At 47.5% G+C, this 25,580-nt stretch overlaps 2 protein-coding genes across 2 annotated transcripts in view; one reads left to right on the forward strand and one right to left on the reverse strand.

Annotated features, from left to right (window-relative positions):
* Positions 1-7,842: 7,842 nt before the first annotated feature.
* Prkag3 (protein kinase AMP-activated non-catalytic subunit gamma 3) lies at positions 7,843-14,226 on the forward strand. Its single transcript, XM_042679149.1, has 11 exons — positions 7,843-7,998; positions 8,331-8,737; positions 10,185-10,266; positions 10,420-10,478; positions 10,564-10,609; positions 10,794-10,848; positions 11,026-11,152; positions 11,307-11,472; positions 13,424-13,461; positions 13,621-13,767; positions 14,067-14,226. The coding sequence occupies exons 1-11, from the start codon at positions 7,845-7,847 to the stop codon at positions 14,181-14,183; spliced, it is 1,398 nt and encodes a 465-aa protein (XP_042535083.1). The 5' UTR covers positions 7,843-7,844; the 3' UTR covers positions 14,184-14,226.
* A 9,622-nt stretch (positions 14,227-23,848) lies between these two features.
* LOC122107505 (sterol 26-hydroxylase, mitochondrial) overlaps positions 23,849-25,580 on the reverse strand; it is a 35,483-nt gene continuing 33,751 nt past the window's right edge. Inside the window, exons 6-9 of the mRNA XM_042679273.1 lie at positions 24,921-25,087; positions 24,633-24,714; positions 24,334-24,546; positions 23,849-24,190 (exon numbers count right to left, since the gene is read on the reverse strand). Of these exons, the coding sequence (XP_042535207.1) occupies positions 24,071-24,190; positions 24,334-24,546; positions 24,633-24,714; positions 24,921-25,087 (582 nt within the window). The 3' untranslated portion in view covers positions 23,849-24,070. The remainder of the gene's footprint in view (positions 24,191-24,333; positions 24,547-24,632; positions 24,715-24,920; positions 25,088-25,580) is intronic.

Here is a 25,580-nt window from a genome sequence, read left to right on the forward strand (position 1 = left end):
TGAGCCAAAGAAGCTTAGGGACAGTGCCCAGGCCCGGAGCTCAAGAGCCAGGACCAGCAAAAATATTTAAAAATATTCATAAAAGAGGGGCAAAGGTCTAGCAGGTAGGCAAAGCACCATCTGCCTACCATCATCCTCACCCAACAGCTTGCAGCTTGCTGTGAAGCCCACTTAGCAGCCTCGCCAGGCGCTGGTTTTGTCCAGGTCCCTAGGAGTTGGCCATAAATGCTGCCCTGCACTCACACACAGACAGGACAAGAGTGATGTGCCTGGGCAACTGGACAAAGATCATTCTCATGGCCTCTTAACCACCCTGGCTTGTGATTTATCAGTCACAGCTCTTCTTCAGGATTCTCCCTTGGCTTCTTCAAGCTGTTTCTCTCTTTCTCTGATATAAAAATAACACTTCAACAGGATTCCTGATCCTATGTCTTGGACTAGACAAATCGGCTCTCCAGAGAGGATGGCTAAACTCACCCTAGGTCAGGGTGCAGTGCAAGGTCCTTATTATACCCAGTCTGCAAGTACGCCAAGAAGTTGGGTTTCAAGAAATATAATACCATGGCCAGAGGCGAAAATCAACCACCCAAGAAGTGTTCATTACCCAGAGGAGACCAGTACTCCTGCTGATATGCCCTGCCAAAGGGGCTGGATGGAGGTTGGGCTGGCAGTAAAAGCAGGTGTAGGAGCTGCAATTGACAAAGCAGGTGCCCTGGGCAGGCCAGGGCCAGGGCAGGGCACGGCAGGACAGGGGCAGGGGGCAGGGCTCCAGCCTCTTTTAACATAGGAAAATCATGATGCTTTCAGAGTTGGGCAGCACTGGTCTCTGCCACCAGTTGGAGTCCCCCTCCAGCCTTAATGGCAGCGTGAAGTCTGAGCCTTCCACTGCCTGTCTGCTGTCACAAGCTAGAAACTGGAGGTCTAGCGCTCTATCACATACCAAGCTTTCCTTAGTTTAGTGTGTAAGTTGTAGCCACTGAGATCCAGAGACCCCAAGTTTTATACTTGGCTCCATCCTCTGAATTTAGGTATTTTGATCAAGTGACTCCATCTATTTCTGCCTTCATTTTGCCATCTGAAAATCTGCAGAAATAAAAGTATTTTATTTCAGCTGGCCACCAGTGGCTCATTCCTGTAATCCTGGCTACACAGGAGGCTAAGATCTGAGGATGGCAGATCAGAGTCAGCCTGGGCAGCAAGGTCTGTGAGAATTTTATCTGCAATTAGCCACCAAAAAGCTGGAAGTGGAGATGTGGCTCAAGTAATAGAGCTTTATCTTTGAGCAAAAAACAAAATGATATGGGATAGTGCCAGGTGAGTTTAAGCCCCAGCACCAGCACACACCAAAAAAAAAAAAAAGATGGGAGGGGGGGTTAAGGCATAGAGTTGCAAAGGATTACATGTTATACTGCCTAGAATGTACTTTGCACAGTGTCTGGTAGATATTAAGCATTGCATAAACATGAAGAATCATTATTGCCTATTGAATTTCTAATCCTATCCCAATCCTGAAGCATAGCTGTATTAGTTAAACAAAGACTTGGCTGCTATAGCAATGATTAGTTTTGTCAATGGCTTCCACAGAGAGTTTATTTTTCTCTAACATAACAATCCAGAAGTAACCACACTAAGACGAGGTCAGGAAAGTACTAAGGTCTAAATGTGTCCCAAGTATTTATGTGTTTGAGGCTTATTCCCAGTACAACAGCATTGAGAGAGGAGTCTTTAAGAGATGATTAAGAAGTCACTAGGGGTCTGGGAAGTTGGCTCAGTGGTAGAGCACTTGCCTTGCATGCCTGAGGCCTTGGGTTCGATTCCTTAGCACCACATAAGCAGAAAAAAAAAGCCGGAAGTGGCGCTGTGGCTCAAGTGGTAGAGTGCTCAAGTGGTAGCCCTGACCTGAAGAGCTGAGGGACAGTGCCCAGGCCTAGAGTTCAAGCCCCACAACCGGACCAAAAAAAAAAGAAGTCACTAAGCTCTGTTCTAATGAATGATTGATGCTTGTATCACAGGACTGGATGAATGAATTCAACTCTCTCTTACTTTCACTCCTGTTCTCTTGGCTTTCTTCCTTCTGTCAGTGGGATAATGCAGCAAGAAGGCCCCAGATGCAGCCTCTTCATCTTGAACTTCCTCTTCCTCTTGTGAGAAATAAATTTCTCTTCTACCTAAATCACTAACTGTGTGGTCTTCTGTTATGACAACACAAAGAGCACCACCAGGCACCGGTGGTTCATGCCTGTAATTCTAGCTACACAGAAAGCTGAGATCTGAGGATCGCAGCTCAAAGTCAGCCTGGGCAGCCTGGGCAGGAACGTCCTCCAATTACCCACCAGAAAACCGGAAGTGGCACTGTGGTTTAAGTGGTAGAGTACTAACCTTGAGTTGAAGAGCTGAGGGACAGCGCCCAGGCTCAGAGGTCAAGCCCCACGACCGACAAAAACAAACAAAAAACAGGTGAAGACAGGCAGACCAGGATGGGAGTGGAAGAGTTTCTATCATTGTGTAACTTATAACTTCCATCACTTGAGTTCTAATGGTTAGCATAGCTCCCACGTCATATTATAATCCCAGTTGGGAGCAAGGGGAACATCTTTCTGCTAAGGGTACCCTTGTTAGTCATCTATGACAATGTGTTCAAATCTCATTGGCCAAAATTAGTCACATGACCACACATGCAGTCACATGACCACATATGTAGTCACATGACTACAAAGGAAAGTGGAAATGTAATCTTGCACTTGATCATAATTGTGGGGGTAGGCTGGGAATGTGACTTAGTGGTAGAATGCTTGCCTAGCATGCATGAAGCCCTGCCTGGGTTCAGTTCCTCAGCGGAGAGTGTCAACAGACTTTTTTGGCCTAAACTGGCTTTCAACTGCCATCCTCAGATTTTACCTTCCTGAGTAGCTAAGATTACAGGTATATGATGCTGGCATCTGACTATTTCTTTTTTTTTTCCCCCCTTTCCTTCCTTCTTTATTTCCTTTCTTTTTTGTTCTTCATCCTCCTCCTCTTCCTCTTCCTCCTCCTTCTCCACCTCCTCCATCCTCCGCCTCTTCTGCTTCTGCTTATTCTTCTTCTCTGTTTCTGTCTCTGTCTCTCTTCTTTTTCAGTGTGGGGGAATCAAACCCAGCACCCACCCTAGGCAAGCACTCTACCACAGAGTTACATCCCCAGCCTAAAGATCCCTTATTCTGAGGTCTGCCAACTGAGCCACTCCTATTGTCTTCTAGGTGGGAAGTGCATGGGCAAGGACTGGGCACAGCCCTTACTAAGGTTTCCTCTTCCAAACTATTCAGCTAGGCCGATGGCATTGCTCTTGTAGTGCTTTACTAACAGTAACAAGCTGCAGCCAACATATGTCAGCAATTTGAGCATTTCCAATTGGCTTTTGTGAGTTACAAGCTCTGTGATCCATTTCTAAAATGTGCAGTAGCCTGACAAACACACATCAACTCCCAACCCTTACCAGCTCTGACCCGTTACTTTGTTGCAGAACAAGCTTGGCTCACACCACTGAGTCCTGCAATGCTCCATTGTATTGTGCATCCGGCACTGCCTTGTGTGTCCCGGGGGCCTGCCTCAGTGCAGAGCTGGGCTGGCACTTACATGACTGTTCCACGTGTAAAATGCTTCCAGTTCCAGCTCCTTCATGGGACCCTGAACAGCCAAAACATATTGGCTGATATGATGAAAAGTCTGTTTGGGGATCAGAAAAACCCAATTAAAGTTTATGTTCAGTCATTTGCTTGCCAAATGACCTTGGAAAGTATTGCTTGTTTCCCCTGAGTTGGTTTCTAGGAGTAGAAGAGAGGGATGGGGCAGGAAAGTCCATGAGACTCTTATCTCCATTAATAAATCACCAGAAAACTGGAAATGCAGTTGTGGCTCATAGTGATAGAATGCTGTGTTGAGTATAAAAGCTCAGGGACAGTGCCCAGACCCTCCTCATTTGTCCCCTAATGGCTAGTTTTCTCTTTTTCTTTCAGTAATAGAAATCACTTGAGCCAGGTGCTAGGGGCTCAACTCTGTAATCTTAGCTACTGAGGAGGCTGAGACCTGAGGATCACAGTTCAAAGCCTAGGCAAGAATGTTCCTGAGACTCTTATCTCCAATAAACCACTCAGAAAACTGGAAGTGGTGCTGTGTCTCAGGCGCTTGCCTTGAGCTGAAGAACTCAGGGACAGTGCCCAGTCCCAGAGTTCAAGCTCCATGACCAAAAAAAAAAAAATCACTTGGATGGTTACATAAAAGACAGATTCCTAGCCAGGCTTGGTGGTACATGCCTGTAATCCCAGCTATATAGGAGGTATTAAGTAGGATGATAGTGTTCCGAGGCTGGTCTTGGGCAAAACCAAGAAACTCTGTCTGAAAAATAAAGCAAAAAAAAAAAAAAAAAAAAACCCAAAGGAATCAGAGGCATGACTTAAGTGGTAGAGTGCCTGCCTAGCTAACACAAGGCTCTGAGTTCAAACAACAACAGAAAAAGATGGAGAGTCTCACCCTCTTTTACTGGAATGAGGCCTTATGACTCAATTTGGCCAATGCAATGGAAGTAGAGTGTTGAAAGCAACATCCAGGTCAGAAGTTAGGAGAAGGATGTATGAATTCTACTTTTTCTTTTCTTTGGAATGGTAATATAATGGCATGACCAAGCAGCCATTTGGTACCCAATATAGAAGACACATTGACTGGGCACAGGGGTTCTTGCTTGGAACCCTAGTTAGTCATGATCTCAGGATCATGGTTCAAAGCCACCCTGGACAGGAAAAGTCCATGAGACTCTTATCTCCAATTAATCACCAAAAATCCATTTCTGATGGAGCTGTGACTCAAGTGGTAGAGTGCTAGCTTTGAGCACAAAAACTCATGGACAGTGCGCAGGCCCTGAGTCCAAGCCCCAGGGCACATGTGTGAACACACACACACACACACACACACACACGCGCGCGCGCGATACTCCAAAGAGTTTCAGAATCATTCACTAGCTTTACACTATCTACACTATCTTCTATTATAGAGGAAAGAAATTTCCTTGTTTATGTTTGTTTCATTTTGTTTTTGTTTGGGCTTGAACTCAGGGCCTGCGCACTGTCTCTTAGCTTTTTCTCTCAAGGCTGGCATTCTACCACTTAAGCCATAGCTCCACTTCCAGCTTTTGGTGATGAGTTGAAAATAAAAAGTCTCACAAACATCCCTGCCTGAGCTGGCAATTCTCAGATCTCAGCCTCTTGAGTAGCTAGGATTACAAGTGTGAGCCATCAGCACTAGCTTCGGTTTTCATTACCACAACCAAACATATTTCCTAACTAATGCAGAATTTGATATTTGTGGTGCTTAAAAGCCTGAAGTGTGCCATTGGCTTAGAGACTGAATGACAGACAGCAAAGAAAATATTGCATGCTGGTAAGCTGTGGGTTATCATTGTATTTCAGCAAAATATAGGCTAGATCTGTCATCTGTGATGCTGGAGGTAGGTGGGATGCTGATCGTCTTACTGCTGTCCCAAGTGTCCATTAGCTGTGCTTGGAAGTTCCATTACTGGACAGTACTGGGTAGTACAGGGATCTCTGTACTATTCAAGGCACACAAGAGAAAGTGAAGTCTCTGGGTTGGAGGCCTGGCTCAGTTGGTAGCATGTCATCCATTGAGGGAAAGTGTCAGTTTGAGTCCTCATCTCAGAAGTAAAAATTTAAAAGAAAAAGCCAAGTCTCGTTTCCCCTCTGTTCTCCTCCAGCCTCTCCATAAGCAGCACTGGTACTTGGTGGGAGGAAAGGAAATGCGTTCAATGATTTCCGGCAAGAAGTCTTTGTGATCCATTCCTGAGTGGCCACCCTAGGGTCCCTGGGGGCCTGGGATGGAAGAGGCTGCTAGGAGAGGAAGGGAGGGGCAGCCAGAGAGGAGCCAGAGCAGCTGGGTCTGCATTCCCCATTTGGACTCTGACTCAGGCCCCAGGAATGCCAAGGAAGGCGGTGTGCAGCCGCCAGGGGCAGGCTGGGGTCCCATGGGCACAGGGAATGCAGGGCAGTGCGCCGGGGCATGGGGGCTGGGGCTCCCGCACACCCAGACGTCTCCCCAGCCGAGGGAGAAGCAGGTGTCTCTCCCTGTGGGGAGGACAGTGCATCTGAACCTCGCACTTCTTCATCTCTCCACCTGGGAGAGGGGCAGACTCCCGGACGCCAATGGGGACATGTTGGACACTCTCGTTTATTCTTCTGGAAGCACCCGCCACCCCACGGCCGCATCCCCACACTCCAGGTGGACGAACCTCATCATTTCTAATTTCTTCAACTCGTCCCTCCACGGAAGCGTGCGTCTCCCCGCCGTCCCTGCTTTGAGCGCGGGACAAAGAAGTCCGAGCATCTCCGCTCTCCCTGCGCCCCCACGATGCCCCCAAGCCTCCTCCCCGACGCTGGGGTGACCTCAGAGACCCACAGGGACCAGGCCTCAGGATCCCCAGGTGCACCCCCATTCCCTTCCCAGTCGCCTGCCAAGAGGGGCAGCTGCACAGGGACCCCCCCACCCCACCCCCCTGAGCTGTGACACCCAATGAAAGCAAACCCGATCCGAGAGGGCTGGGCGCCAGGGCCCGGCCCAGAATAGTGCTGCCCAGGGCCGGCCGCCTGTCGCTGCGCACTTGGCTCCCTGGTTGGAGCTGGCCCCATGGAGCCTGAGCTGGAGCACGCACTGCACAGGGTATGGGGGTCTCAGGGGGCCTGCACTGGGGCAACTGGGCCCCACGATCCAGCACTGTAGTGTGTGTGTGTGTGTGTGTGTGTATCATCAGCCTTTCCTCTGAGTATATGAGCTTGTAGGCATCTGCGTGTGTGTGTGTGTGTGTGTGTGCTGTGTCTGTGGTGCTGTGTGTGTTTTGGAGCACTTGGATATGTGTCTCTGTGCCTTGTTGAGTGTTTATTTTGTGTGTGTTTGTATATGTGCGTGTTTGTGTGTACGTGTAAGGGGGTCAGGGTGTGTACCATAAGAAGAAGGGGACCCTCTGGACTTCGGGAATAGAAGCTTCCACCACGCCCTTCAGACTTTCCTCTCCCCACAGACCCCATCCTGGAGCAGCCTTGGGGGTCCTGAACACCCAGGTAAGTGGACCGTTCCTTTCTCGGGGCCTAGCCTCTTCTCCCATTGCTCCTTTCTCCCCACCTTTCTGGGACTTCTAGTCTCTTCGCCTCTCTCCCCTCCACACCTGATTTTTGCCAGAAAGCCCTTTCTCTTCTCTCTGTCTCCTTCCTTCTTTCCCCTCTTCCCGGTATGTCCTTCACTTCCTTGTTCCTCTTTGCTAAAGACCTGGATCTGAGTCCCAAATGTTCCCACTTTCTAGCTGTGTGATTTCCAGCAAATTGTTTAACCTCTCTGAATTTCTGGTCCTTCACTAGAAATAGGAAAAAAATAATGCCTCCCTTATAAGGCTGCTATGAGTATGGAATGAGAACTATGTTGGAGAAAAGTTCCTTTTGCAAGTTCACCAATATATTTATAAATTAAAAATATTTATAAATAGATATCAATAAATATCACATTGAAGTAGACATTGTGTGTGTGTGTGTGTGTGTGTGTGTGTGTGTGTGTGTGTGTGTGTGTTGGGGCTGGGGCTTGAACTAAATTCTGTCCCTTGAGCCACTGCTCCACTTCTAGCTTTTTAGTGGTCAATTGGATACAAGAGTCTCATGGACTTTGCTGCTCAGACTGGTTTTGAACCTCAATCTTCAGATCTTGGCCTCTTGAGTATCTGGGATTACAGGCATGAGCTACCAGCCCTTAATTTGAAGTTGATTTATTTTTGCACTATTCCCCTATTAAACAAATAGACCCACTTCCCTGTTTCAGAGATGAGCTTCCTAGAGCAAGAAGACAGCGCCTCCTGGTTATCACCTACCATGACTACCAGCTCAGAAAGAATCTGTGGCAAGAGGGGAGCCAAAGCATTGAGATGGATGAGGCAGGAGGCTGTGGAAGAAGGGGAGCCACCAGGTTTGGGGGAAGGTGAGGCCAAGGTCATTTCTGGGGAGGTACAAGAAGGTAGTGGGAAATTCCAGAGCTTTACCTGGGGCTCATAACACAGAATTGGATCCAACCTTTAACCTATGGCCTCAGTTTCCCCACAAGGGAGGGGGAAACAGTAGCACGGTGTGGCCAACTCAGAAAGATGGCACAGAGCTTTTATCTGCTGTGAATACTGACCCTCTGCTCCTCTTTCGTAAACGAGGCCACAGCATTGAGGCTTCCCAAGGGCTGTGGTGAGATACTGAGCCAGCACATGAGGAAGTGTCCTGGAAGATGGAGTTACTGTCCTCTCTCCCTCCTTCCTGCAACAGGTGCCCAGTGCAGGCCAGCTGCTGAGTCCACCAGGCTGGAAGCCACGTTCCCTAAGACCACACCCTTGGCCCATGCTGCTCCCTTGGCGGAGCTGGAGACCCCACCCACAGGATGGGACCTCCTTCTGCCTGACTCTGCAGTCTCTGCTACAGGTTCCAGTTCCGGGGATGTGGAGCTGGACATAGAGTTCCCAGCCACAGAAGCCTGGGACTATGAGCTGGAAAACCTGGGGGAGGACAGGCCTGCCCCATGCCCATCCCCACAGGCTCCACTTCTCAGCCTGGGCTGGGATGATGAGCTGCAGAAGCCTGGGGCCCAGGTCTACATGCACTTCATGCAGGAGCACACCTGCTATGATGCCATGGCCACCAGCTCCAAGCTGGTCATCTTTGACACCACACTGGAGGTGAGGCCCTGGCTCTGTCTCCCCTGAACTCAGTCCTCATCCTTACAGTTCTGCAGTGAGCACCCATGCCCGCTAGGCTGCTGTTAAGCCATGTCTCTCTACAAGTTCCCTTCAAGGATTCCCCAGAACCTTGGAGAGCAGTGGGGAGAGGGAGGACTTGTATTTTCTGTGAACATCCTCTAATTGTCATCAGAGCCTTGCAGCTTAATGTCTACAGAACCTTAGATCATTCATTACCTTACCTCTATTATCTCTAAAAGAGGGATCAGAATACTTGCTTGCTTTTGGTTTCAGAGGAGTCTTGGGACAACCCACTATAAAGAGAGAGCCTTGGGAACTGCCAAATATGTGTAAGACGTTACAGAGTCACCTAGGACACCTCATCCAGAGTCACCTCATCCATTGGATGAGGCAACTAGACACCCTAGTTCTACTATAGTTCTATTGTTTAGTCTTCATTTTATTTATTTTTTTTGGGGGGGGGTCAGTCGTGGGGCCTGAACTCTGGGCCTGGGCACTGTCATTGACCTCTTCAGCTCAAGGCTAGTGCTCTACCACTTGAGCCATGGTTCCACTTCTGGCTTTTTCTGCTTATGTGGTGCTGAGGAATTGAACCCAGTGCGTCATGCATGCAAGGCAAGCACTCTACCACTGAGCCACCTTCCCAGCCCCACACACGAGACTCTTATCTCCAACAAACCACCAGAAAAGTGGAAGTGGCACTGTAGCTCAAGTGGTAGAACGCTCGCCTTGAGCTGAAGAGGTAAATGACAGTGCCCAGGCCCAGAGTTCAAGCCCCACAACCAACAACAACAAAAAGCTGAAAATATATACAATTTATTTAAAGGAAAAGCATGTATTTAGCGAGGCAAACATGATGTAAATAATTGTGTCTCTAGTATTTGGATTAGCAAAGTTTTTTTCTTTTTTGTTAGCCAGTCCTGGGGCTTGAACTCTGGGCCTGGGCACTGTCTCTGAGCTTCTTTTGCTCAGGGCTAGTACTCTACCATTTAACCCACAGCACCACTTCTGGCTTTTTCTGTGTATGTGGTAGTGAGGAATCAAACCCAGGGCTTCATGCATGCTAGGCAAGCACTCTACCACTAAGCCACATTCCCAGCCCGCAAAGTTTATATTGAGTCCACATCCACAAGACCTCTGCATAAGCTCACTGAATTAGAGTTCCTCGTGGTTTGGTGGTCCATGGGCTCCCTCAGTGCCCCTGATCACAAGTAGCTTGAGCTGTGTAGCAAAAACACCCAATGGTGATTGTGTACCGTGACCTGGGAAAAACAAGCAGGCTCCTGTCGGGGAGGACCTGGGAGAAGGTTCCATGGGAGGACCTGGGTGGGATCAGCAGACCAACAGAGAATGCCCACTGTAGGCAATGAGAGAGGAGGATGAGGGTCTCATGGACTCACCCTTTGTTCCTCTTTCCTGTCTTCAGATCAAGAAGGCCTTCTTTGCTCTGGTGGCCAATGGTGTGCGGGCTGCCCCTCTGTGGGACAGCAAGAAGCAGAGCTTTGTGGGTAAGAAGAAACTAGGAGGTGGGAGTGGATAGGGAACGGCAAGGGGGCTGACCTCATATAATGCAAGGAAATTAGAAGGGCAGGGCTGTTGACCTGCCTTGCTCCCAAAGGCTATAGGATGACCTTTTCCCACTGTCTTCTTCCATTCCACAGGGATGCTCACCATCACAGACTTCATCTTGGTGTTGCACCGCTACTACAGATCCCCCCTGGTGAGTCCTAGATACCCAGGTGAGGCTGAGGTATGGTACCTGCAGGACCCACATGTGACTGCCAGTTTTTTGCCCGTGCCTCTAGGTCCAGATCTATGAGATTGAAGAACATAAGATTGAGACCTGGAGGGGTGAGTGGGGAGAGAGGCTGTGGGGCTGAGTGTGGGGCCTGATGCCAGAGGCTGAGCATGTGTGGTGATGATTTTCTGAGGAGCGGTAGGCAATAGGGAACTCCAGGTACTTGTGGAAGGGGGAGCAGCTAGACTACTTGCAAGACAGTCAGCTCCTGTGGCCTGACACTGGCTTCTTCTGCAGAGATCTATCTCCAAGGCTGCTTCAAGCCCCTGGTCTCCATCTCTCCCAATGACAGGTAAGCATTACCAACCATCCACCCGAGTCTCTCGCGCTGATCTCCTTCTCCTACCCCACTCAGCCCTGACCTCTTTCATCATCTGGGGAAGCAGAGGCAACCTTGGTGTCCAGGAGGCTGGGATGGAGGGTGTCTCCCTTTCCATGGCTTGGAGGCTCACTGCTTCCACCTCCTCAGCCTGTTTGAAGCTGTCTATGCCCTCATCAAGAATCGAATCCACCGCCTGCCCGTCCTGGATCCTGTCTCAGGCACCGTGCTTTATATCCTCACACACAAGCGACTGCTCAAGTTCCTGCACATCTTTGTGAGCCCAGGGTGCAGGTCCTGAGGGGGGGAATGGGAGCATGGAGACGCCCAGAGGGATTTTTTTTTCAGCCTAGGGATGGGGGGAGGAAGAAACTGGGAGCCCTTGAGGACGGCTTGACCTCTGATCACCACCCTGACCCCATCCCGACCAGGGCGCCCTGCTGCCTAGGCCCTCCTTCCTCTGCCGCACCATTCAAGATCTGGGCATCGGCACATTCCGAAATTTGGCTATGGTTCTGGAGACGGCGCCTGTCCTGACTGCACTGGATATCTTTGTAGACCGCCGCGTGTCTGCGTTACCAGTGGTCAATGAATCTGGTACCCACATCTAGGGCAAGAGGCTTTGGCCAGGATGGGGAGAGGAGGATCTGGTGGAAGGACTTGGGCAGGGTGCATGGGGAAGAATTTGTGTAGTATTATCTTGGAGGACCAGGGTGGAAGGTGTTAGAAGTCCCTGCCTTCTTTGAGCCTTGGACCAGTTACTTAGCTCTCTGTGCCTCAGTGTCTTCATCTGTGAAACAGAAATCTGTGTGTGTGTGTGTGTGTGTGTGTGTGTGTGCACGCGCATGCATGGGCACGCGCATGTACAAGTATTAGGGCTTGAATTTAGGGCCTGGGTGCTGTCTTTTAGCTTTTTCACCCAAGGCTGGTAGCTCTACCACTTGAGCCACAGCTTTAATTGGAGATAAGAGTCTCACAGATTGTCCTTCCTAGGCTGGCATAGAATAATAAACCTCAGATCTAGAAGTGGTATTTTAACTGAAAGGATGAGAACATCTTAGACCCGAGGAGGGAGGAAAGGGCAGGTATTAGTACCCTGGTGAAATAGAAATCTTAATGCCTTCTAGCTTTCTGATTTCATAGGAGGAATTATAAGATTATGTGCAAATAAAATGAGCCTAGTAAGAGGAGGAAACAGCAGACCAAGTTTTATGTTTTAGTTCAACCTAAGTGGGCCATGTGATCCTAGGCTCTCAGCCAGGCCTCAATTTCCTGCTCTGGAAAGATTCAGCAAGGTGGAAAAACATTTCTTTGGATAGGCTATAGAATATATTTCAAAGATAGGGGCTGGCAATTGTAGCTCGGTGGTAGAGTACTTACCTAGCATGTATAGGAGCCTGGGTTTAATCCTTAGAATGGGGGCTGGGGCGGGAAATCAAAGTTAAATTCACTGTAATGAGGTGAGATATCAAGAAATGCTTTTAAGCCAGGTGCTGGTGGCCCACGCCTGTCATCCTAGCTCCTCAGGAGGCTGAGATCTGAGAATCATGGTTCAAAGCCAGGCCAGGCAGAAAAGTCCGTGAGACTTTTATCTCCAATTAACCACCAGAAGTGGCACTGTGGCTCAAAATGATAGAGCACTAGTCTTGAGCAAAGAGCTCAGCGCCCAGGCTGTGGTCCTAGGCTGTGAGGTCAAGCTCCATAAAAAGAGAAATGTATTTATTACCTGACTATTGAAACAGTAACCCCTCTGTACATCATCTTTATAATAACAATAAAAATAATAAGGGCTAGGAAGTTGGCTCAGTGGTAGAGTGCTTGCCTCACATGCATGAGGCCCTGGGTTTGATTCCTCAGCACCACATAAGCAGAAAAAAGCAGGAAGTGGTGCTGTAGCTCAAGTGGTAGAGTGCTAGCCTTGAGCTGAAGAGCTGAGAGACAGCACCCAGGCAGAGAGTTCAGCGCCAATGACTGACAAAAAAAAAAAAAAATTAAAACAAGCAGTTTTCTATAAACAAATAAACAAACAATTCATTTGCTTAAACTGGATCCAATTTAAATCCATATTTTGCATTTCTATCTTTTGTCCCTGAGTCTGCTCAATCTACAACAGTTCCCTTATTCCTTTATTATCATAAAACAGGTCGCTCACAAACCCTGGATCTCTATGCAATACCTCACCTTGAAATTCCTCTGTTTGTTTTCTAGAGGTGGCCTCACCTTGTTCCTCTCTTCCTGTTTTCTGTGAATAAGAAATGAGATCTAGACTTGATAAGTTGAGACTCTACATTCTAGGCTAGCAGAGTTCATTGTTAAGGCCCTCATATTGCATCTCATCAAGATTCCTGAGGTCAGATGTCTCACTCTCTAGCATGCCCAGTTGGCCAGACTTAGCATGAGCAATCACCCTGATACCCCATTACAAAATGGTAGTCTGGGAGAAGGGAGATTTCAGCAAGCTCATTCCAGTAGGCTGCCCTAATCTCCTGCACAGCCTCCTGCTTCTGACTGGGTCTCTGCCCTGTCTTTCTCCTCCCTCCCCCTGCAGGTCAGGTGGTGGGCCTCTACTCCCGCTTTGATGTGATTGTAAGTGTCTGGGGACTGGAGGTGTGCAGGGAGGCTGGGCAGAGAGGGCTGGTGGGGAGTTTCTGTGGACACATTTACAAATATGTAGAGCATGTTATCTGTGAGGCTGTGGCTTGAGTGACAGAGAGACTCAGATGTCACCTTCTCTCCCTACTCCAGCACCTGGCTGCCCAGCAAACCTACAACCATCTAGACATGAGTGTGGGAGAAGCACTACGGCAGAGGACACTGTGTCTGGAGGGGGTCCTCTCCTGCCAGCCCCATGAGAGCCTGGGGGACGTCATCGACAGGATTGCCCGAGAGCAGGTGCACAGATGCAGGCATGCTCCCAACACACCTGGCTCAATTCTTCCATGCATAGCTCCAGCTACCCCTGTAATGGGGGTGCCTGGCCTGTCCTCCCACATGGTGGCCAACTTGTAGCATCTTCTTGGTATGCCACTGGTGCTGTCCCTGAGGGCTACAGCCAGCCGAGTGGTCAAAGCCATAGTCTCCTGGTTTCCAGGAGATGTCTTCACATTCCTCCAGCTATGTCAAACTTCCCCCTGTTGCTTGGAGCTGTAGCCACGAGGCTCTTACCATCACTGACCATTGTCGGTCCACAGGTACATCGGCTGGTGCTAGTGGACGAGACCCAGCATCTCCTAGGTGTGATCTCCCTCTCCGACATTCTTCAGGCGCTGGTGCTTAGCCCCGCTGGCATCGACGCCCTCAGTGCCTGAAAACTCCCAGGCCACCTTCCACATCCAGAACCCAATGAAGGGAGCCAAGGGACTCGGCCTTCATCTTCCACCCTCGTTGGCTGATTCAGTTCTGGTTCAGGTAGGCTCCACTTTTGGTTATTGGGCCAGCTCCTTGGTCTTCCTGGGCTCCTAGATCTCAGATTGAGCTACCTTGAGGAGGAAAGTGGCCTTGTTCAAAGCTGAGCTGCCATGGAACCTGGAAGTTTGAGGCTTCCACGTTGTCTCAGTTCCAGCTGTTCACAGAGGCCATCCTAGGAGAGGTGGGCCCAGCTGATGGCACTCTGAGGAGATTTAATTACTATCTCCTTCTTCAATTTCCACTGTGGGGAATTACATTAGAAGGAAGCAAGCTAATAACCCTGGTTTGAACGGCATTTTCATCCTCAGTGAATCTGACATGATCACAGACTTTCCTGGTAGCATACTTCATGGGAATTTACCAAAAGAGGAGGCACAAGTTCCAGCTAGTTGGCAGTGAGGGCAAGACTTGTCAACTGAGCAGGCAACGCTCTCTCCCTGTTTAGTTAGTCACTGTCTGCTCTCTTTCTCACAGGCTTCTCCAGCCTCCCCCCTTGATTATCCTTGCTCTTCCTATAACTCCCAGAAGCCCTTGCGTCCCAGAATGACGACATTAGGAACAGCAGAGTCAAGTCTGGAGGTCCCTGAACACACTGGGATTAACCCAGGGCTACCTACGCTCTACACCCACTCGTATTCCTTTCCCCCTTCCGTGGGTGGGGACTTACTGCAGTGGGGCAGTGAGCACACAGCTGTGGGTTTGACATGATAAAATGCTCTGGCTCCCTTGGCTTCTGAACCAGGCACAGATCTTGCTTCAAACTCCTGGGAACCCTAGAAGAACCATTTTGGTGATTCTCCTACAACTTGACCACTTTCCTCTTACCTACCCTGCATTTCATTTCGGGGCTGCCAGGGGTGGGGGTGGGGTCACTGGGGAGCAGCTCTTAGTTCCAGAGCTGCATGTTGGAGTGGGGTTCTCCATTATTATCCAGAAAACAGTTCTCAGTTCCCAGGGAAGAATGGCCTTGTATTTGGATTCCTGAGACCAAGCAATCGAAGGAACAAGCCACAAACTTGGATTTTATAGATTCCATTCAAAATGCTATAGCCATGAAATCTGAACAGGTGGGCAAATCCCTGTACTTTCTGAATTCAAAGACTTGAAGGAAATTCTGCGAGTGACAAACACTGCAAGTGACATTGCTTTTGAACACAGACTGTTCTTCCATTGAATTTTTAAACCATCTTTTATTTATAACAAAACCCAAAAGAAGATATTTATTAATCACTTATACAACAGGTAGTATGCAGTCTACACTCTTATCTGCAAGAAACATGAATTATAAGCTTTGCAATGCTGAATGTAATTTCTCTTAGGAACCTCATTTCATCAGGTGGTAGAAATTAACCTCAGTCAACTTGGAGGCGGGGGTGGGGGCAGAGGGGCTCTTCTTTACCTTTTTCTAGAGTTTAATGAGCAGAGGAGGCTTTAAATAGTAGCACCTATCCATGGCCAGCACCTGTCAAAACACCCCTCGTCCATCTGAGTGTTGGTTGGTCATTGGTGTACATAGTCACTACCTTGTACTTCCCCACTTGCAAAGCCTCTCTAAGGCTGCCTGCAGTTGGGCGTTCAAGACATCCAAACTCCTGAATTTGCATCCCTCTGGGCCTTAGGAAGCTCTACAAGGCTATTTCAGAGCCATCTTCTGAGATAAACAGCATATTCTACTCTATGTCTTATTGCTTTCTTCAGGCTCAATCCAGAAACAGCCCAGGGCTCTTCTATAGTTTCTTTGTCCTCCCAACCTACCCCAGCCTATGGAATCTTTACCAGTCTTTACAGAACTCATCATATGTTCTCCCAAATCCACCCTGTGTCCTGAATTCCTGCCACCCACATTGAGAATCAGGCTTCTGACTATGTAAAGCCAAGTCTCAGCTTCTGCTGTCCTCTTTCCTATGCACATGGGTGCTCCAGATCCAGCCATCCAGTGCAGGAAGATTAGGTAGATATTTCTAAACTGTGATCCCTCCCCCTGACACAGCCCCCCCCCCCCCCATGATCCATCAGGCAGTCAATGAAGGTGATTCCTTACGAGACACTTCACCAAAATCCAAGAGTTAGTAGCTCTTCTCTGCCCTATTCAGGAAGGTCTAGAGTCTTGGGCTCAAGTGGGAAGAAGAGATGGGTCTGGGTAAAAAAAAAAAGAAGGATCAATCTCTAAAGCAATGATGTTCTTGTAGAGGCTGGGGCAGGCAGCTACCCCTATGGCTGGCTCCAGGAATGTGTAGGAGGTTAGTTGTTTGAGGAGAGACCTTCAGCTCTAACTGTAAGGTGGAGAAAGGTATTTGATCCCTCTGACTGCCCTTGAACTTTCCTGAGTCTTCTACCCTGAGGACCCAGCAGATGTCCACTTGGGTCCTTCTATGAGGGCCCACTCTGCCTCACTGCCTCAGTTCCCACCTCTGAACAGGCCCAGAGTTCAGTTGCTGGCCCAGCCCTTGAAACTCTAATGGTTACACCCTCCCCCAGGCCCCTCAAAAAGATAGGGGGACATTGCATCCCATAGGGGACACAGGTGCCTCTACTCTGACTTAGAATAAAAGAAGTATGTTGTGTGCCTGCTACCCTCTGTCCCTTCACTCTGCCTGTGGGCTGGTTTAACATTGTCTCCACACCTGTAGCTCCCTTTGGACTCCTCTGCTTTTCAGTCTCTTCTCTCTCAACTCTGGATGTGCTTCAGGATCACTAAGGAAACACTGAGAAATACAAAGTCCCAGGGCACTCATTCCTGGCAATTCTCATGAGATTTGGAGTGGAATCTGGGCAACTATATTTAATTTCTGTCAAAACTGGAGACTTAGGATTGCTAACACAGATGGACACATGAGACTGGGCTAATAGTAAAATTATCTGTCTGATGATTAAGTCTAGTTACTCAAGTACTTAAAAGACTAAGAGCAGTGACCGATTGTGCAACGCATATAATTGACTAGCATTCTCACAGCGCTTCCAAACATCCATTCCATGACAATTGCCAGTGTTTTCACGTGACATGCGTATTCAAACTGGAATGATAAATTATCACCTAGTATCTAATCAAAATGCATTCGGAAGAATCCCGTAGAACAGGAGCTTGTAGACAGCAAAACTCTTGCTTAATTATTTTAAAAAAAGGAAAGCTGTTTTCTTAAAATTTTTACTGAAAAATAAATATGGACCCTAAGCCAAGTGCTGAGGCTCATACTAGCAATCCTAGCTACTCAGGAGGCTGAGATCTGCGGATCATGGTTCAAAAATAGCCCAGGCAGAAAGGCTGTGAGACTAATCTCCAATTAATCACCAGAAAACCAGAATAGCACTGTTATTCAAAGAGCACTAGCTCACAAAAACAGCTCAGGGACAGCACCTAGGCCCCAAGTTCAAGCCCTATGACCAAAAACATATAGATGGACCCTAATTTGGCCAACAAATTCCAATTCGCTGGACTGGGATACCATTGTTTGTATTCTTTTCAGGTAAAGCTATAGCTGCCAGGCAGAATCATTGCCTGTCTTTCTGCAATTACCCTACACCTGCCACTGGCTTTTCTTTTTCTTTTCTTTTCTTTTTGCGGTTCACACAGGTTGTCCACCAGAAGAAAAGGTTTCATCTGTTTAATCATTTTTATTATCAATACAAAGCATAGAAGCACATAACTGAGATTCTATCCCCTTGAGTCTTTAGACAAAACATGCATGTAAGAAATCAGTGTTCTACTTCAGCATGCGCAGTCACTGCCCATTGGTGACAGCTCCAGGAGAGGGACCGGTCATAAGTAATCATGGTTCTGAAGTGCTTAACAATTAAAAATGCACTACAATAAGAGCAATGCTCAGTTTGGGGATACCATAGCTAATTTGAACTCAGGGCCTCTTACCCCTTCTTGGCTCTTTTTCATCAACACTGGCATTCTACCACTTTTTGCTTTTTGCTGATTAATTGGAGATAAAGAATCTCACTGATTTTCCTGCCTAGGCTGGCTTCAAACCACAATCCTTAGAACTCAGCATTGCTTTTCTTTATAGGACAATGTCAAGTGGCCACCAGGGAACTTCACTGGGACATCTCTTTTAGTGATTCTTGGGGACCCTGAGACCCTCAGACCTCCTGTACAGCCAATGATGGGTTTTGTGCCAACCTTCAAACCAGAGCTATTGCTTCTCACTGCACAGAGAAAGCTCAAGGGAAAGAATCTGCCTATGACATCCCACCCACCCTGTCTGTAGCTTTTAAGTGTGTTTAATGAATCACTGTCAAAGAAAGGGATTTTCTTGTCTACATTAAAGATATCTCATCCAGACACTTTGATGAAATATAAACACAGAGGACACTTTCAATTCCAAGATAAGCAAAACAAATTTCCTGCATGCTTATGGTAGGAACATTTTTTTCTGTAGGTTTATTGTATATCAATAAAAAACCTTTCATAAGTTAAAAATACTTCAAGTATCTTTGTATGTACTTGAAATTATATACTTCAAATGTACTCTATAGAGAAAGCCTCTTTGACCTTGTTAGAATTTTGTTTTTCCCACTTTATCAGGGGAGTCTGATTCATTTCCTCCAATGCTATATCTGTGGGCTTTCTGTAGCACTCTCTGTGGCCAAGATACCACCTTTATGTCATTAACTCCTCAGTTCTTTTTTTTTTTTTTTTGGGTCCAGTCATGGGGCCTGAACTCTGGGCCTGGGCGCTGTCCCTCAGCTCTTCAGCTCAAGGCTAGCACTCTACCACTTGAGCCACAGCGCCACTTCTGGCTTTTTTCTTTTTGCTTATGTGGTGCTGAGGAATCGAACCCAGGGCCTCTGGCATGCAAGGCAAGTGCTCTACCACTGAGCCACCTTCCCAGCCCCAACTCCTCAGTTCTTATAGCTTGTGTTTTGGTCTTGCTACAGCGTACTTGCATCTGGAATGTTTGCTAAAGACCCATATGTTAAAGGCCTAACTCCCAACTTGATACTATTGGAAAAAGACAAAACCTTAAGAAGTGGAACCTAAGGTTCGGTGTATGGCTCAAGAGGTAGAGCACCTGTCTAGCAGGCTCTGAGTTCAAACCCTGGTACTACCAATAATGAAGTGAAAGCCAGCTTTTCTTGCCCCCTCCTATCCCCCATGACGACCTTAAGGTGAGTGGGTAGCTTTGCTCCGTGTCACACTCTGGCATGGTATGCTAACCCACTACTAATTTACTTTCTGTATATAGATTTCTTTATTCTTGGGACATTTTACATGATAGACCCACACAATATGTCATCTTTTGTGTCTGGCTTCTTTCTCTTAGCATAGTGTTTTCGACGTTTTTATACAATGTAGCATGAATCAGTATTTCGTTCCTTTTTTTTGTATAGTGGAATAATATTTCACTGTATTAATATCCACAATCTTCATGGGGTTTTGTGAGCATGAACTTATGTTCTAAATATTTTAATTGACAAAATTATATGTATCTTTGGTATACAACTCTGTTTTTGAGATGAGGTCCTCAATCTCCTGAGTACCAGATTTACAGGCATGTACCACTATGTACCACTAATTTTTTTTTTCCAATCCTGGGGCTTGAACTCAGGGTCTGAGCACTGAGCTTCTTTTGCTCAAGGCTAGAACTCTACCACTTGAGCCACAGCATCAATCCTAGCTCTTTTGTTTATGTGGTACTGAGGAATGGAACCTAAGGCTTCATACATGCTAGGCAAGCACTCTACCACTAAGCCACATTCCCAGCCCTCAACATATTTTGATATATATATGTATGGCACAATGGCTAAATCAAGCTATCTAATGTAAGCAGGCTTATCTTGTTTTCTTTCTTTCTTTTTTTATTTTTTGCTGGTCCTGGGGTTAGAACTCAAGGCCTGGGCACTGTCCCTGAACTTCCTTTACTCAAAGCTAGCACTATGCTACTTGAGCCACAGCACCGCTATAGGCTTTTTCTGAGAAGTTTATTGGAGATAAATGTCTCACAGACTTTCCTGCCACGATCCTCAGATTTCAGCCTCCTGAGTAGCTAGGATTACAGGCGTAAGCCACTGGTATCAGAGGCTTATCCTTTCACTTGAAATTGAATCCCTTGACAATTTAAGTTGTGATTAACTATACAATAGATCTCTTGAACTTCTTGTTCCTGTCTGAATTTCTGTGGCCTTTGACAAGTATCTCCCCAATCATTTCATCCTTTCTCCAATCTCTGGTAATCTCGGTTGTACTCCCAGTCTCTAAGATCATCAGCCATAGGACCATGGTATGTTTGTCTTACTGCATGGGGCTGGCTTATTTCACATTTCACCAATGATAAGACATACTTCCTTATAAACGCTGAATTGAATCCATGTACATTTTCTTTATTCTTCTTTTGATGGAAACTTAGATTGATGTCATACTTTGGCTATTGTTAATAGTGTGGCAAATAAACATGAGTCCAGATTTTATTTTATTTTATTTTAATTATATAACTAGTATGTATTTGGGGTATACATTCTGGAATTTTAGCTCATATAGTAGTTCTTCTTGACTTTTTTGTCAGTTATGGGGCTTGAATTCTGAGCCTAGGCACCGTCCTTGAGCTTTCCAGTTCAAGGCAAACACTCTACCACTTGAGCCCCAGCACCACTTCTGGTTTTCTGGTGGCTAATTGGAGATAAGAGTCTCATGGATTTTACTGCCTGGGCTGGCTTTGAACTTCAATCCTCCAGTCTCATCCAACTGAGTAGCTAGGATTACAGGCGTGAGCCACCAGTGCCCAGCTGTTTTTGATATTTTGAGGAGCCTCCTGTTATTTTCCACTATGGCTGTACCTTCATGGATTGTGTTTGAGATTAGACTTCCATATTCATTAACAGAGCTTGTGGATCATGAACACTGACACTGTCCTGCATGGCTGCTACAAAAGTCACATCCCAAGTCACATGACACAGCTGTCCCCCCACCCAAGCACCAGCACTGAGGGTTCCTGTGGCTACTGCGAGCTGGGCCTACTGGTTTTAGAGGAACAGCACAGTGGAGAAGGTAACAGTTGCTCTGGCTTAACTTTGTCACAGAGATCTTGACACCTTCTAGGTCCAGCCTCCATCTACTGCCTTTTTAAAGAGCTTTCCTAGGTGAACCTGTGCTCAGATGGGCTCAAGGTCCATGCCTTTATCATCAGGAATTCTGCCCAGTCCCCTCTAGATTCCTCTTTGCAATATGGAAAGCTCAATGTCCTTCCTGTTCCCCTCCCTTCTTGCTATTCCAGTCTCTTCTTATTTAAGAAATGTTTATTTAATAACCCCTTGTAGCCAGACAGTAAGACTGGGGTCCAAACTGAAGGAGATAGATTTTTGCCTTCCAAGAAGTTCACCACTTGCCAGGAAGATAGTCCACCACAAAGTGGATGTGCTCTGCTCTGGAAGGCAGAGGTACAAAGCGGGAATCAGTGAGGCCAGGACAAGGGCTAGTAAACTCAAAGCTGAGACTGAAGTAGCTTAATGTGCTTGGAGAGATGCAAGGTCAGGCTCAGCTGTGGGAAGAGTGTTTCCAGTGGGAGTGGAAGGTCTTATTAACCATAGGAAGGACTTGGATTTGGCTTATGACTTGGGAAGCCACTTGACGCATTGAATCAGGACAATGACAGGATTTTATTTATTTATTTATTTTGCTCCTAACCCATCCCTTCTGCAACTTTTCTTTTCCTTTTTGAAATTGAGATTAGGTGATTACATAAATTTCACATATTTCACAGTATTGGGGAATAGTGACACTTAGTTAAAGTCATAAACACATTTTAACCTTCACAAGGCAACTTGTCATTATCATGGTCTATAAAGTTTGTGAATTCTATGAGCTTTGACAATACAATTATTTCTTCCACATCAGGTGATAATTTACATTTCTTTCCTTTTGCTTAGTGTAAGCTGATTTTTTTAAAATGGATTCAACCCTAATCCTATAGGCATAGTTTTCTATAACTCTGGAAAGTTAATTTTACAACCAGGACTGAGAGTCACTGAATTTCCAGGCTTGTGGTATGGTGCACAGGGTCTCAAAGCCAATCCTTTTCCTTTTTTTTTTTTTTGTTTGTTTGTTGTTGTCGGTCATGGGGCTTGAACTCTGGACCTGGGCGCTGTCCCTCAGCACTTCAGCTCAAAGCTAGTGCTCTACCACTTGAGCCATAGGGCCACTTCTGGTTTTCTAGTGGTTTATTGAAGATAAGAGTTTCTCAGACTTTCCTGCCCAGGCTGGCTTTGAACCACGATCCTCAGATCTTAGCCTCCTGAGTAGCTAGGATTACAGGTATGAGCCACCAGTGCCCAGGGCCAATCCCTTTCCTTCTGAGTAGGCTTACTGGACTGAAAAGACTGGAAAGCTAAAATTTCCATCTCCACTTCTTGACTCCTCTGATCATAGCCAGTAGGGTAGACCCACTCCTTAAGCTGGTCAATGTCCATCTACTAGAACCCACTGTAGTTCAGTCTACACTTCTTCTTGTAAGATAAATTAAATAGGTAGATTTAATTAGGTAGCCGATGAAGAGAACAATGTGTGGTATTCAGGCAGTAAGAGAAGTTTTATTTCCGCTGCCCAGCTGTGCACGGTGGGGAGCACCTGGCTGAGAGGGGTGAGCCACCCCCAGGCCAGGACATATCTAGGCCAGGGTCAGGGAGAAGATATGGCCAGGTGGGGGAAAGGTGTAGCCACACTAGATGCAGATGTGACCTCAGGGCCTGGGCCCCTCCCACAGTCCAGTGGGAGGCATGCGGGGGGGGGGGGGGGGGGGGGAGGCGGGGGGGGGGGGGGGGAGTTGCCGGCTTCAGCGGTGCCAGTTACCTAGGCTACAGAGGTACTGGGCGGAAACTTAGCCAAGAGGAGGGAGGAGTCTGCCCTGCCTTCCCAGGGTGGACCTTACACTTCTAATGCATTTGGTAGCACCCTAATGCTTCTCTCTGTGCTTTTTCTCAAAAGATGATTGTTTCTACTTTTTAAAGTCTGTGTTTTCTTTACTCATTCATTCATTCACTTCCTTGTTCACTCATTTATTCATTTGTTCATAGATGGGATTTCCCTATGATACCCAGGCTGGTCTTGCACTCTTAGGTTCCAGTGATTCCCTTGTCTCAGTCTCCCAAATAGCTGGGACTACAAGTGTACATACCCAGGCACAGCTGGGTCCTTCTAATAGCTACAACTGAAGCAACACTATTGTGGGGGCCCCCTATGTGCACAGTGCCACTGCTGCCCCAGTAGGACCCCAAACTCCTCTTCACAAGTCGAGGGAAGTACATGATATATTTTTTTTTTTTTTTGGTTGTCTGGGCCTGGGCGCTGTCCCTCAGCTCTTCAGCTCAAGGCTAGTGCTCTACCACTTGAGCCACAGCGCCACTCCTGACTTTTTCTACTTATGTGGTGCTGAGGAATCAAACCCAGGGCCTCATGCATGCAAGGCAAGCGCTCTACCACTGAGCCACCTTCCCAGCCCATACATGGTATTCTTAAGACTCCACCGAGGGATACAGCAAGGTCTTTCATCATGATTGCTAGGTGCAGAAATGTGTTCCTCAAACTCAGAAAAGAATACAGATGCTGAGTGATCAAAAAGAAAACCAATGATTAATGACCCCCTTCATGATTACTAGACATCTTCTTATTTTATGTTATACTGAGGACAGAGATGGAATAAGAGATAGCCTTTTATCTAAGCAGGAGCTGCGCAAATGGTTGAGCCCATAAAACCAAAGAGTTCTGTGAGAAGAGAATTTAAGTTTCTCCAGTCTGTCAAGTCTGGCAGCTGTGCCAGAGCTGGGGCTTCTGGGACAAGGCTCTCAGCTCTCAGCTCTGTCTCTGCAGGAAGCGTAGGCCCACCTTCTTATTGGGAACCAGGACAATGCGGGCTATACTCTTCACCTCCTCAGTCTCAGGAGGTAGGACCATCTCGTATCGCTGTATCAGCTGTATCAGGAAAGAGCACAGGAGCATTCTTTGGTAATCATTCACTGCCAGCCTCTGAATCTTCCATCCCTAAACTTCCCTGCCTCTCCCACTGACCCCTCACCCTTCTTGATTCACACATCTTTCCACCAGTCTCCACTCACCCTTGACAACATCAGCTGCATCTCCAGCTCTGCAATCCTGCGGCCCAGACAGGCCCGGACGCCATAGCCAAAGGGCACAGAGCCAAATGGATGTTGGACACTGGGCTCATTAGACTCACGCTTCCTCAGCCAGCGGTGAGGCCGGAAGCTCTCAGGCTCAGAGAAGACACTGGGGTCTCGGGATACCACATAGTGACAGAACACAAACTGGGTCTACAGTGGAAGAAGGTGCAGCATAAATCCGTTAGCAAAGGGCTGTGGGCACTGCTGGGCACTAGGGCTCTGTAGCCCCAACTCACATTCTTGGGGAAGATGAAGCCATCAATTTCAATTTCGTTGTCCATCACGATCCGAGCATTTGTGGGGACCACAGGGTAAAGGCTACAGGGAAAAGAAAGTCTATGGTCTGCCTGTAGCTCCAAGGGGCGCAGGATGTCCTCTACTTTTCTCTTACCTAGCTGGCCCCTCTTCCCAGCTCTCTTTGGTTCCCATCCCCAACCCATAGGAAGTCCCCATTTTTTCATTCCTCTAATTAACCCCCACCCGCCACCACACAAAGACTCTGGGCTTCAGGAATTTCACCCTACCGCAGGGTCTCCTTAATCACAGCCTTGAGCAAGGGCATGTGGGCAATGTCCTTGTGCTGGGGTGTCTTCCCAGCGGGCACCACCCCTGCCACCTCCTTGTACAACTCCGCCTGGATCTCTGGGTTCTTTGAAAGGTGGTACAAGGCCCACGTCAGCGTGTTGGATGACTAGGAGACAGAAGGGGAAATGGAGTGAAGGCAGAGTTCTAGGCAAGAGGCTAGCTAAGTGACGCAAGTTATACGACTGGTGCTTGCAAAATATGGGAGAAATGCATTTTCCACAAAGATGGTAGGAAAGGGAGGAGGGACCATAGGGACCACCATGAATCCAGAGTGGGCTGAGGACTGACCAGAGAATTGCACTTTTAACAGGAGCACAAACAATGTAATTCTTTAATAAGACTAAGTCAAAGCCCAACAAAATAAGCATCAGGAAATGGGAACTTGAAACAGGGTAGGGTGGGGCTAAGGGGAGACGGGTAGAAGAATGGAGGGCAGAGGCGGGGAGAATGCAGGCAAGAGTTCACTGTATATACCCCAGAACTGAGAAACATAAGGGAAAGGGTGGGTCAAAGGGGGTGAAGAGGGCTGGGAAGGTGGCTCAGTGGTAGAGCGCTTGCCTTGCATACCTGAGGCCCTGAGTTCCATTCCTCAGCACCAC

The sequence above is a fragment of the Dipodomys spectabilis genome, unplaced genomic scaffold (assembly GCF_019054845.1).
Source record: "Dipodomys spectabilis isolate Male_0828 unplaced genomic scaffold, ASM1905484v1 ptg000051l, whole genome shotgun sequence".
NCBI classification, from domain to species: domain Eukaryota; kingdom Metazoa; phylum Chordata; class Mammalia; order Rodentia; family Heteromyidae; genus Dipodomys; species Dipodomys spectabilis.

Excerpts from the sequence above, each read along its gene's own strand:
- Prkag3 (XM_042679149.1), top strand. The coding sequence starts at position 7,845 with ATGAGCTTCCTAGAGCAAGAAGACAGCGCCTCCTGGTTATCACCTACC. Across the intron at positions 8,738-10,184 it reads TCTTTGACACCACACTGGAG|ATCAAGAAGGCCTTCTTTGC; the intron begins GTGAGGCCCTGG and ends TCCTGTCTTCAG. Across the intron at positions 10,849-11,025 it reads TCCATCTCTCCCAATGACAG|CCTGTTTGAAGCTGTCTATG; the intron begins GTAAGCATTACC and ends CCACCTCCTCAG.